This window comes from Gopherus evgoodei, chromosome 2, assembly GCF_007399415.2.
Source record: "Gopherus evgoodei ecotype Sinaloan lineage chromosome 2, rGopEvg1_v1.p, whole genome shotgun sequence".
In the NCBI taxonomy this organism is placed as follows: Eukaryota; Metazoa; Chordata; order Testudines; family Testudinidae; genus Gopherus; species Gopherus evgoodei.
The window spans coordinates 203956954-203969616 of NC_044323.1; the positions used below are offsets into that span (position 1 = coordinate 203956954).

At 43.2% G+C, this 12663-nt stretch overlaps 1 protein-coding gene across 2 annotated transcripts in view; it reads right to left on the reverse strand.

The window, feature by feature from the left end:
• Positions 1-12134, reverse strand: part of IMPA2 (inositol monophosphatase 2) — a 29112-nt gene extending 16978 nt beyond the window's left edge. For both annotated transcript variants that reach the window (XM_030552729.1, XM_030552730.1), the window contains exons 1-2: positions 11757-12134; positions 3549-3682 (exon numbers count right to left, since the gene is read on the reverse strand). In XM_030552729.1, coding sequence (XP_030408589.1) covers positions 3549-3682; positions 11757-11858 — 236 coding nt within the window. In that variant the 5' untranslated portion in view covers positions 11859-12134. The remainder of the gene's footprint in view (positions 1-3548; positions 3683-11756) is intronic.
• Positions 12135-12663: the final 529 nt, after the last annotated feature.

Consider the following 12663-nt stretch of genomic DNA (forward strand, 5'->3'; position numbering starts at 1 on the left):
GGACATCCAGTGTAATATATTTTTAACAAACTTTTCCATTATTTTTCCTGTTACCTCTGTGAAATCTTCTTGCTACTAGCTGATGCACTGAATGCATCATTCTGCCACATCACAAATACCTCTGATTGCAGTGACAACTCTGGAAAAGTTTGTCACTACTAGAATTTCCTTTTTAAATCAAGTAGTACCTGAACCAAAATAATTTAAGAAAAGGGGAATAAAAAAAATCTTAAAATCTTAGTTGGATGTTCATGAGAGCCAGATTACTGGCGAGACAGAGCACATAAACCTGTACTGAAGTCAAACTTAATTTTTTTCTTTGTACCTATCTACTGTATCTTGTATGTAGAAAGATATTCAGACAGAAGACTATATTCTGTAAACTGAAATATGCATTTGGGTCAATACGAACCCTGGCCAAAACATAACAACAGAAACTGAACTGTCTTAAAGAAAGCTTAGTTCACTTAGTTACCTTATGAAATCAGAAGCTAGGAAAAATGCATGGGCAAATTCAAAATGGAAGTTGACTGTAAAGGGTTAATAATCTCTCATCATGTTGGAGAATTCCATTTCTGGGTCTACGTCAGGGTTTCTCAAACAGGGATCGCCGCTTCTGTAGGGAAAGGCCCCTGGCGGGCTGGGCCGGTGTGTTTACATGCCCCGTCCGCAGGTCTGGCCGATTGCGGCTCCCACTGGCCGCGGATTGCTGCTCCAGGCCAATGGGAGTTGCTGGAAGCGGTGGCCAGTATGTCCCTCGGCCCGTGTCACTTCCAGCAGCTCCCATTGGCCCGGAGCAGTGATCCATGGCCAGTGGGAGCCACGATTGGCTGGGCCTGCGGACGGGGCAGGTAACACACCAGCCCAGCCCACCAGGGGCTTTCCCTGCAGAAGCAGCGACCCCTGTTTGAGAAACCCTGGTCTACGTTGACCTTGCACCTGCTGTTCCTATTCTAAAAAGCATGAATGTGTGTAACACTTTCTGCTCATGTTACATGAGCCTTGTATGCTACACTTTCTCTGGCAGATCATTAAGGAAAACTCACATATTACAGAACAAACAACAGCACAGAAAGCAGTACTTTAGATGGATTATTACTCAAATAATATATTTGTAAATCCCAGCACTGCCTAAGGATTGCAACCAAATATTACACTTAAATTGTGTAGTACTGCCAGAGTTTTGGATCACATAACAGATAGTTAGAAAGATGTACTTAATCTATAATTTTTTCAGTAATTTTTGCATTAAGTATGCTCTTTACACCAACATAACCAATGGGGTCAGGTTTTTCAAATATGTTCCATTTTAGCTGAATTCTTTGGAATCTGACACAAAGTCAACCCTATGTAAATGGCTAGTGCAAGACCTATGTGTGACGTTCTATACCTTGGGGTAGCACCCTATAACCCCCCATATTCCTCATCTGTATATAATTGTGATATTGCATATAAAGCATGCCTTGTAAGGCATCAGGGGAAAGATTACGATCTGCTGAAAGTCATTTCTCTATCCATATTTGTGTATCATTAATGCATGTGAAGTTATGAGAATTGTGTTGTATGGTTGTCACTAAAACATGCTGTAAGTTGGGGAATCAGCCAGATATTAGCTCCCCAGAGGCAACAGCAAGGAAAGTAGCCAATGCCCAATCCATCAATAGCCATTGTCCAGCAAGGGAGCTACAATGCAACGACTCACCTGCATGAGGCCACAGCAGAGGAATTGCTCAACTTTACTGGGAGAGACTCAGCAATGCCCCCAGACATGCCTGGACTTGTGTTTTCCAAGCACATGGAGTGAGGGTACGAAACAGGGAGAGTGGACACATAGTGGGCCTTTTTCCTGCCCCCACCTACGCTGCAAGCAACTAAGACACTGAGAAGAAGACAAGACTCCAACAGAGGAGATTGGCCCAGGTTTAAGGAACAAACATGTATATTAAGGACTGCAATATCCAGTGGGGTGAGAAAAACTGCTTAATCGAGATATTGCCCAGTCTAATAGGGTTGAGAGTTTAGACTGCATGCTTATATTTTATTTTATTTTATTTTGATAACTGACTTTTTTCCTATCACTTAATATCACTTAAAATCTTTTATAGTCAATACATTTGTTTAACTGTTTATCTTTACCAGTGAGCTGGTATGAAGTGTTGGGAAAAATCTGCTCAGGCTTGACAAAGGCTGATGTATGTCCACTTTCCATTGTTGAAGTGGTGAACCAATTAATAAATTAGATGGTATATTCTTGAATATACAGTACTGGGAGCTGGGGAGTGGGAGGGATTTGGCTGGTGTCTTTCTCTGTGTGATTCATGAGTACCTCTGCAATATTCATGCAATCTAGATGGGTGTGGGGCTCCACATGCTGTTGTGCTGAGTGATCACAGCGCCTGGAGGGGTTTGCTGCTGGTCACTAGTAAGGCATTGTGAGAGACAGCTCAGGCTGGAGAGAGTTAAGGGGGCACAGCAGTCCCATGGTCCCAGGCTGCACCCCGGGGGGATCCCCTCACACTATGTACCACTTAAAGTACACATTATGTAGATTTAAGTGGCACACAGGCCTTGTATTGGCTCTATGCAGAGGGCTGAATTTTACCTTCATAGGTTAAAGTCAAATGTGGAAATCAACTGTAAAGTATATATTTTGTGTGCATCAAGCCAATCTTAAGACATGTTTTATAAAGCTTATTTCCAATGTGAATATGCTAAAATTTATCATTTTATGGCTTCTGTTTATAAGGGGTTACTCTCAGATGGCCCTAATAGCTCAAGGGGAATCACATATCTGAATTCATGTTTAAGACCTACAGTTAAATCTTGTGCAGTAATTTGTAGAACATTTATTTTTCTATAGGCTAGGAGAGCTAAATGTGAATTAATGCTATACTCAGTCCAGATCTGTGAACACACACATACACATGAGTAAAACAAAATTATTCACATGAATGTTTGCAGGACTGGGGCCTTAGTGATAACTGAATGCAGCTTGATTCTAATGCCCATTTGATGAAATATTCTTAGCATTATATTACAGCAGAAAAAAAAGATACAGAGTTGTCAACAAATTAAGCTTTCCGACTGATAGTATAGTTTAGAGACCCTTACTGGGGACAAAAGTGTTATAGTACCATTTAATTAAATCCAAAAAGGTTGCAAAATATTAAAAACCTCAGATGATTCAAGTTAATCCAGAGCAATAATACTGTGTGGCCAATAATGAAAAATACAGTGTGCCTTCTCAAAGTAATTGTCAACATAAAAGTGAATCTGGAACAGAATTTTTTAAAAGAAAGGAAGCTTAATTTTTTTTCCAATCTGCTTAAATTCAAGACATTTATTAATTCTTAACAATGGAGACCAGAACAGAGTGATATCTAAATGGTATTAACACTGAATTCAGTTATTAGGAGGCGAATTACTATGTACAGATGTCATCTGACATCTAGGGACTGAATTTTATAAATTCCCTTTTAATAATGGTCACATACATGGCCTGTGCAGGGGACAGGGTCTTGGGCAGCTCTCTCTCTAGAGATACTTACCTGTGGGAGGGAAACTTCTCTTTCAGAGCAGAAATAATCACATTTTCCACAAAATTATCAGTTTCTGTCACAAGATCTGCTGCAGATGTTTTTGTAGACACATGTTTTTCCTCTGTAAGAGCTTTCTTAATAATCTGAAAGAGGAGTACACAAATCAGATTTATTTCTGATATTCCTTCCCTACACACTAACAAAATATATTACATATGAGGTTCTCTGTGGTCTCTAAAATCTATTGACACATCAGTATGCTACCAGGCAAGAGAAGGGATCCAGTTCTGGGACTCAAAATCCATCTTGTTTGTTCAGGGGCAGAGAATACTGAGGCAATGAGGGTAGGACACACCTTGCATCTCTCTATAACAACCCCTCTAATTAGTTTAGGAAAGTCATTGACAAGCTCTGGAAGGAAATGCAGCCACAAGTATAGACACTAAGGATAGCAGCAGATGGACACATTAAGGATTGGAAAAATTAGGGGAGAGACCCAGAGGAAAAAGGAGGATCCTCAGGGCTTAGGAGTTTTCCTTCCCCTTCCATCGGAAATACAATGTTAAAAAAAATAAACTACAGGGACAAAACTCCCACCTCTCACATTTTAAGAAGTGACAAAAAAATGTAAACCATACTAGTTTGGCTCTCAAAAGAAGCCTCTTATATCAGATTTGGGCCAAGATTTTCAAACATAGGTGTCTAGTGTTAGGGTCCTAAGTCCACATAGGTGGCCAGATTTTAAAAAATGCTCAGCACCCTGTGAAATTGGTGGTAGTTGCTGGGTGCTCAACACCTTTCAAAAACTGGCCACTTATTTAAGTGCGTAAAGATGGACTTAGGAGTCTAACTCTGGGCTCTGGGTTTTTCTTTTTTAAATCTTGGTGTTATGTTTTTGAAAAACTTGAAAGCCATACTAAACTAAAGTAAATATGATGCAGATACACAAATGGGAAAATGATGAATGACAAACTTCTTCCTACTTTCACCTCTCTTTGTTTCTTACTTCATAATGCAAGATATTATGAAACGAGGCATGACGACAATGTTTCTCTTGGAGGAACAACTAGCTTACTTTTATAACCAAAGACAATTATGAGGTACCTAAGAAAGGACATCAAAACAGTCAGTGATAGAAAAGACAAATTAATGTAATTGCTGGATTTATATATAACTATACAAAATAAAAAGCAACATCAAACCAATATTCCAAACAACCTCCTCCTGAGGCAAATATTTTTTTTTAAATCCTTCAATTAAAACTCTGGCATTAATTAATTTTAAACCTACCTAAAGAAAAGCCATTTATGTTCAAATGGCAGTTTGTTCTACAGTACTGTGAATGGGACTAGAAACCAGGAAATTCCAAATTCCTATTACATTTCTACCACTTGTTTATCATGGGCAAAAATATTACATTTGAAGGGTTTCACTCTCTTAACTGTTACAGTGTCCGTCCTTACATAATCTGGACCATGACTTGCTGTGGGGCCGTATGAAAGTCCCACGACCTCTGTGTCTTAGTTTCATCAGCTGTAAAATTAAAGTTATACTTATTTCCCTAGCTCACAAAGGAGTTTAAAGATTAATTAATATTTTTACCTTTGAAGTTGGTACACAAAAGGTTCTGTATTATTACATGGCAAAATGTTTACTGCAGAAAACTCCTTTATTTCCTTACGTACTGCCCTGTTTTCCTGGTGGTTTTGAACCTCTTTAGCTAACTTAGTGCCTTGTGTGTGCACGATATCAAGGCCCCAACCTTTTAAGAACTTTACACATGAGTAATTGTGCACATGCAATGATTCCAAATTCAATGGGCTCACTCACACGTGTAAAGTTACCATTATGAGTAACTATTTTCAGGATTAGGGCCTAAATTACTACTCTCATGGTGTCCCCCAAAAGTCATATGGTAGCCAAGTGAATTAAGAGTTCTCATTTGTATGATGTTATCAAATATTTATTTATTTTTCTTAACACAGGGCTAGACTGAGCAAGGAGAAGTAGTACATAAACTGGTCTGCCCCAGGAGGTGTTCTGACTTAAAGACACAGCTCTGAGTCTCAGTTCCTTTCCTGATTTCTTCTTGCTCCTGGGATGTGCTAACAGCAAATTACTACCCCATCTGTACAGGCTCAAATGACTCTGGCCAGGGGTTGGGTGTGTGTGCATGGGGGTGTGGCCTTGGTTCTGCCAGTTTTCTGCCTATCCCCCATTCCTCTTATATGGACACCAGATCCAAGGTCTGTGTAAGCTGCATAAATTGCTAAGGAGGGGGGTTCTTACTCCATCTCACCCACTTGCACCTGAAATCCAAGTCAGAAACTAGGGGTAGGTCTACACTATGGGGTTAAGTTGACTTAAGTTATGCAACTAAAGCTACATGAATAACGTAGCTGGAGTCAACGTAGCCTAGGTTGACTTATTGCAGTGTCTACACCGTGTTGCGTTGATGGGAGAAACTCTTGCATCATCTTACCTTATGCTTCTCGTTCCAGTGGAGTACTGGAGTCGACGGGAGAGTGATCTGCGGTCATTTTAGCAGGTTTTCACTAGATCTGCTAAATCGACCCCCAGTGGATCAATCGCCGCAGCCTTGATGCATGGTAAGCGTAGACATACCCTAGCTCACCATACTTAAATTTTTTGCATTATAAACAGAACAGCATTTGTTCTTCATAAAATTAAATTTATCCAGTATCTCATATTGGGCCAAATTCTTTATGCTGAATAGTAAATACCTTGCACCAGTTCACTGACGTCAGTGGGACTACTTGTGGAGTAAAATACTTCAAACCTGGGTAAAAGTATTAGAATCTGGCCAAATAGTGAAAAAAATACAGAGTATGTGCAACAGAATCTCATTAGGTTTGACTCTTTACAGAACACTTGATATAAATACATTTTAAATGGCCAAATATAATCACCTAAAGCATTTGGCTAGTCTTCCAAATTGGATGTGGAGTCACGTAAAAGTCCTTCAAGATGATAAGAGCTAGACAGATAAGTGAAATCTATTCAGGGACCACAAAATGTGTATATGAAATAAAAATAGCTTACCCCCCACCTCAGTATTGTGTAATGAAACTGGCAACCAAGCTGAGCAATTATATGTTGGCTATAAAAGTATTACACTAATCATCCTCATTAGATTACAGTTTGTCCATATTGTAACTATTTAATTTTATATGGAAGGACAGATAATACCTAGTTGATGATCTAACAGCCCAGTAATTTATAAAAGTATATATCGATGCTTCATTGCACCACTAAGAGGTAGATTGCGCCTGGCCCCTGTGTGATTGCACAAAGGGCAGAGAGAAGTGAAGATGCCAGGAGCCCATGCTTAAGAGTGTGACATAATCATGGTGTTAGTGTAGGGGACGACAAAGACTATTCCCATCTAGCATCTCTGGGGGTTCAAGCCACCCTAAAGGGAATGGAGAGGAGGCGGGGCCATTGCTCCATCTCCCCCCATACCACACAGAAGAGCAGTAGGCTGTGGAGGGGGGATCATGCTATAATCTCCTAAGAGATGGTACACGGTATGCACTTGCCTGGCACACCTGAGCTTCAGGAAGGATTGTGCCCTCTCAGCAGCATTGCTCTGGAATGCCCCTCAAAATGGGCTGTGCCTTAATGGCACAATCAAACCCTAAATACTGAATGCTTGGACGAGTATAATCCTCCAAAATAAAATTATTCTTTAAAATCAGCCTGCCTGTGTTTCACTACAAGATACCCTAAAAATATCACACAAAGACGAAACACATAAGGTGAAATCCTGGCCCTACTGAAGTCAAAGGGAGTTTTGCCACTGACTTCACTAGGGCTAGGATTTCACACCTAATTCTGTCGGGCAGCCTTCTCCTTGTACAGTTTAAAAACATATGGAAAGATTAACATGCTAGACGTATACATTGCCTAATTTTTCTCTCAGGACCTCACGTCTGGGGCTGGTCTACACTACAAAGTTAGGTCAGCTTAACTACATTGCTCAGAGTTGTGAAAACTTTCACAGTCTATGCAATGTAATAAAGCCAACCTAAGCCCCAGTGTAGATACTGTTAGGTCAAGCTAGTAACCTCATGGAGAGATGGATTATCTACAATGACAGAGGAACCCATCCATCGCTATAGTAAGTGTCCACACTACTGTGGCGCAGCTGCAGCAATGCAGCTGTGCCACAGTGGTGCTTCTAATGTCAACATACCCCTGGTTTTACACTGGTGTAACTCCACTGACTTCACTGAAGTTTCTCCCAATTTACACAGCATAAATGAGAGTAGATCAGACCCGTTATTGTCCAGTACTGTTGTAATATCAAACATATGAGATGAGGCCAGCCATATCTGTGTCATTATTAATTAGCTGCTTCCGAGCCTGTGGGGGTGGGACTAAGGAGGGCCACACCCATGTGACAGTTTAATGGACATCTGGGTCTTATGAAAGGACTCAGAGAGATCCATATGCTTACCGTGCATCAAGGCTGCGGCGATTGATCCACTGGTGGTCGATTTAGCAGATCTAGTTGGAGCCACTGTGAGTGGGAAGGTTACTGTGGAAGGCCCTAAACGTTAGTCTGCAGGAGGCCAAATACTCTAGGGGCCCCAGTGCTCCATACCAGAGCAGGGAAGGACACAAGGAACAGAGCCCAGGTGGGTCTGAGAATAGTACTCCGGGGGAATCAGACTGGGGTCTGAATGCTCCATCCCAGAGCCACAAAGACTCGCACAGCTAGCCCACAAAAGCGTTAGGAACAGGGCCCAGAGAGTTGGCTAAAGAGAAGCCCCTGAAGGGCAGAAGAACCTTTTTGTTTGTTGGGACTTATTCAGTTGGACTTTCCTTACCCTGGAAGGGGTAAGTTTTGTTTGTTATTTGGTTGGAGGGCTAAACCACCTCTCCTGAACAAACTGGTGTCTGGCAAGCCATGAAAATCTACACTGGGGAGGGAAAATGAGGCAGGGGACTTCCTGCTCTGCCATGCTTGGCCAGCAGGGAATGCTACAGTGCAGCTACAACCCCACAACAGGTCCTAATCCCACTTACTTACCTTATGCAAAAAGTCACTCTGAAGTTGGTAGGTTTACTTACATGAATAAAGCAAGCAGGATTTGGTAAAAGAGTACTCAACAGAAGAAAGATGTGAGAAAGTCCATGGTAAATCCACAGGTATAGTGAATGGGGAGGGATTTCAATTCAGGCCAGTTATGCACAGAAAATGGCCCAAGTTAAATACTGAATCCATGCTGCCATGGCCCTCCTGAGTAACTGGATCCAAACTGCACAGCACAGATCCACATATGTAATATGCGTAAACAGAGCTAAACAATGGGTTCAAGCATGAGATCCACGACTTGGAGCAGGTACTTTCCAGATCAGACAGCATCACTATGACACATATTCATTCATGTAACTATTTCTTTATCAGCCTTCTGACTTTTGGAGACACTATTCCGAAAGTATTAAAAAAATTCCCATTGGTGGATATGTTTGCGGGCTCCTCTGCTATACATGGATGAACATCTTTGAGAAGAAGAATACCATGTCCTTTTAAAAAACAATTCCATAGAAACTGATGAATTTCCTCTTTCAATTCTCATTCTTAAGGTTTTCACCAAACCAAACAAACAAAAAAAACCCCAAAACAAACAGGAAGCCCCAGAAGATGTAGTTCTGATTAACTTCTACCAGAAATCCATAATCTGGATTTCAGTACTCCCCTCCAAGAGATGCCTTTAGTAGGACAAATACCCCTGCCAAAATGTCCACCAACTTCTCACAGTTGCTTTGGCTGACTCCCGAAATAGGGGTGAAAGCATGACCTGGAGAAGTTCTTCCATTGGGCAGTGATCCATGTTTACAACTCTGGCTGCCAGAAGCATGTGGACCCAAATGGCTCTGCTGGATGCTTTGGCGGGCTCAAACCACTTCTGGTCAAGTCCCAAGGGATGAAGGGATGAACAGACATTCTCTCACAATACACCAGGGATCGGCAACCTTTGGCACGTGGACCACCAGGGTGGGAAGCAGCGGCCAGCACATCCCTCGGCCCGTGCCACTTCCCGCAGCCCCCATTGGCCTGGGACGGCGAACCATGGGCAGTGGGAGCCGCAGTCGGCTGAACCTGCAGACACAGCAGGTAAACAAATTGGCCTGGGCTGCCACAGTGCTTACACTGGTGAGCCCCGTGCCAAAGGTTGCCGATCCCTGCAATATACTATGAATCAAGCCCTAAAGCAACCATGGCTACCAAAGGTGCTAAGAACCCTGAGTTATGCCCAAGAAACAGCAAGGTCTGACTTGGGTCTTCATACTGAAGAGTGTACCTGCTGGCACGTACATGAGATTCAAACTGCAATGGAGTGTGCATGCTCAAGCATGAGCTTAGAAAGAATAAGTCTGCAAGTGTGGATCCCACAGACCTGGGTTTACTATCCAGTGTAGAGATACCCCACCTCTCAGGTTGAGACAGATATTGACCTAAGGCCACTAAAAAAGATTTGTTGCTATACTCCCTCTCCTCCATGGAGATGGTGATACTGGCAAAGAGTTCTTTTGTTAAGATATCCTAAATCACTTTCCTGTGCAAAGTAAGTTAGAATAGCAAAAGGACTTTTTGGCTGGTATAATTACATCTACATTATAGCTTTTCCGGGCATAGCTGTTTTGGTTAGGGGTGTGATTTTTTTCACACTTCTAACTGGCATAGCTATGCTGCCAAACTTTTAAATGTTGATAATTCTTTATTTACACCACTGTAAATCTGCAGTGACTCTTATCTGCCCCATTGCGATAAGACTGGCAAAGCAAGAAGATAATAGCAGGCAAGAAATCAGTCATTCAGCTAAATATCCTTGACACACTTTCTCACAGAGAAACCCTACCTGTTATAAAATGGAAATATAACATATTTTGGATATATGCATCATGATATGAGGTATCCTCAATTCCTCATAATCCAGCATTATCACTATATATGCTTTTTTCTTTTTAAGAAAGAAAATACATTAAAACACGTTTGCTTTGGCAAAGCATTCTAATCTTATTTTTAAATATAAAAAATGCTCCCAGTCACAAAATATGCCTGCTTCTGGAGGGTGTATTGGAGCCTTTTCCTTCATACTGCTAATTAGAGAATTAAAAAAAAAAAACAAAAAACCCAAACTATAGACCATTATTTTAGATACATTCTGAAATTATTTTGAAATGTGAAAAAAAAAACATTCCCATGGTGGAATTTCCCTTAAACACCCTGCTAAGACGGTATATCACCAGTGCAGTCTCATTTTTCCTCAAGAACACTATATGATGATGCCATTTATCTAAAAGATCATTATTGGTGGCTTGAGTATTTGCAGTTCACGCTGCTAAAGCCTGCAACAAACAAACAAAATGATAGACTAAAGGTCTCATTGCTACGTTTGCTAAAAATATCACCTATGCTCAGTTTATATGAAAGCAAAATCCCTCACTGATATTCAACACTCAACCCATTATGTGCAGCATGCAATGGCAGGTCTCTACCTCAACAAAAACATTTAGAGCCAATATGCTTTACAAAAAGCTTTTCCAGCTACTTAGTGTAATTGTTTAAAACGTTCCTGCAGGTATTTAAAATATATACAATACAGTGTGTCATTTATAAGTCGGCGAAGAATCTGGATAAATGTAAGGCAGCTTTGTCACTGCAATTGACCTGACCCAGTTGGCTCTCTTACCTCCTCTTACACTAATCCCCTCCCCTTCAGAGATTTTTCCTGCACCTCTCCCCCACCGCCTGTTCCTTCGCCCGCCCTCGTTAACACCGCAGGCACCAACAGGTTAGAGTGCTGAGTGCACAGAAGTGTAGCCTGCAGCAAACAGTTCCGACCACTCCAGCAGCATTATTAACCCTTGCAAGCAAGATTTCCTCAACCCGGAAAGGGGCATTTATTTGGGGGACCGTAGCAGGGAGAGAAAACTGAAAACTCTCTACGGACTGCAGCACACGTCGTGACTGACACACTGAGCAGATGCTGTTGCAAGCGCGGACCCTCCATTCCCTGGCAGGAGGAAGTGACTGACGGGTCAGAGGCAGGGACAAGCCGGAGGGAGGGGAAAGGAATGGCTCTAGCTCGCTCCTGCACATGCTATCCCCACGCTGTGACTGGGGAAAGGGAGAAGACCGAGGCAAGTACAAAAGTATCAGTGTGGGCTCTTGCTGCTGCTAACCTGCCCAGCCCGCCGCGCCAGCTGCACCGCCATCTCCATGCACTCCTTCCAGGGGTCCCCTCCGGCCGCAGCCCCCGGCCCCTCCTCTTCGCAGGGCTTCATCGCAGCTCCTCCTGCCACCTCTTCTCCTGCGCACCCCGCGCGGCAGGCAGGTCCCTGTCAGCCTCACTGCCAGGGAGCACAAGTGGGGGGCCGTGTTCCAGCTGCCCCCGAACCAAGCAGATCTGCTCGGAAACTTCTCCGGCTTCTGCCCTGCCGCTGCTGTAGCTGGGGGGAGGCGAGCGGGGAAGTTCCAGCTGCTGCTTCCAGCTGCGGGGTGTCTGTCGTGGTGCTGCTGCTGCTGCCTTCCCCCTCGCCCCTCCACCCCCTTACCCCGCCTTTCCTGTTTCTCTCCTCCTCTCTCTTCTCTTCCTTCTCTCCCCAGTGCACAGGGGAGGGACTGCCCCTATCACTCCCTCCCCCAGTACCGCCTCTCTGCAATGAATGGCAGCCTGTGCCTGCCGACACAGCCTGCGGCAGGGAGGTAGGCAAGAGGGACAAGCCCCTGACGCTGGTACTGGGCAGAGCAAGGCGCGGGCTGCAGCCTAAAGCCTGCAGGCTGCTAATTTGAGCTATAGGGGCTGCTGGGGAGGTAAGCAGCTCAACAGAGATGACTCAGTAATGTGAAGAACAGGATGTGGCGGAGAGCAAGTCGTGGTGGTTACTTGCTTTGATCTGTCTCCTGGCCCATAAACCTTGCGAGCTGCACGTAATCGCTCCCCTTTGTGCAGGTTGAAGACAGGCTCGAACAGCAACACTCGCTCTTCCCGTTGCGGGGATGGGCATGCCAAGGATTAATATCCACTGAACGCAGTAGTGTATAACCAGGGCCGTCCTTAGGATTTATGGTGCCCTAGGCAGGATTATT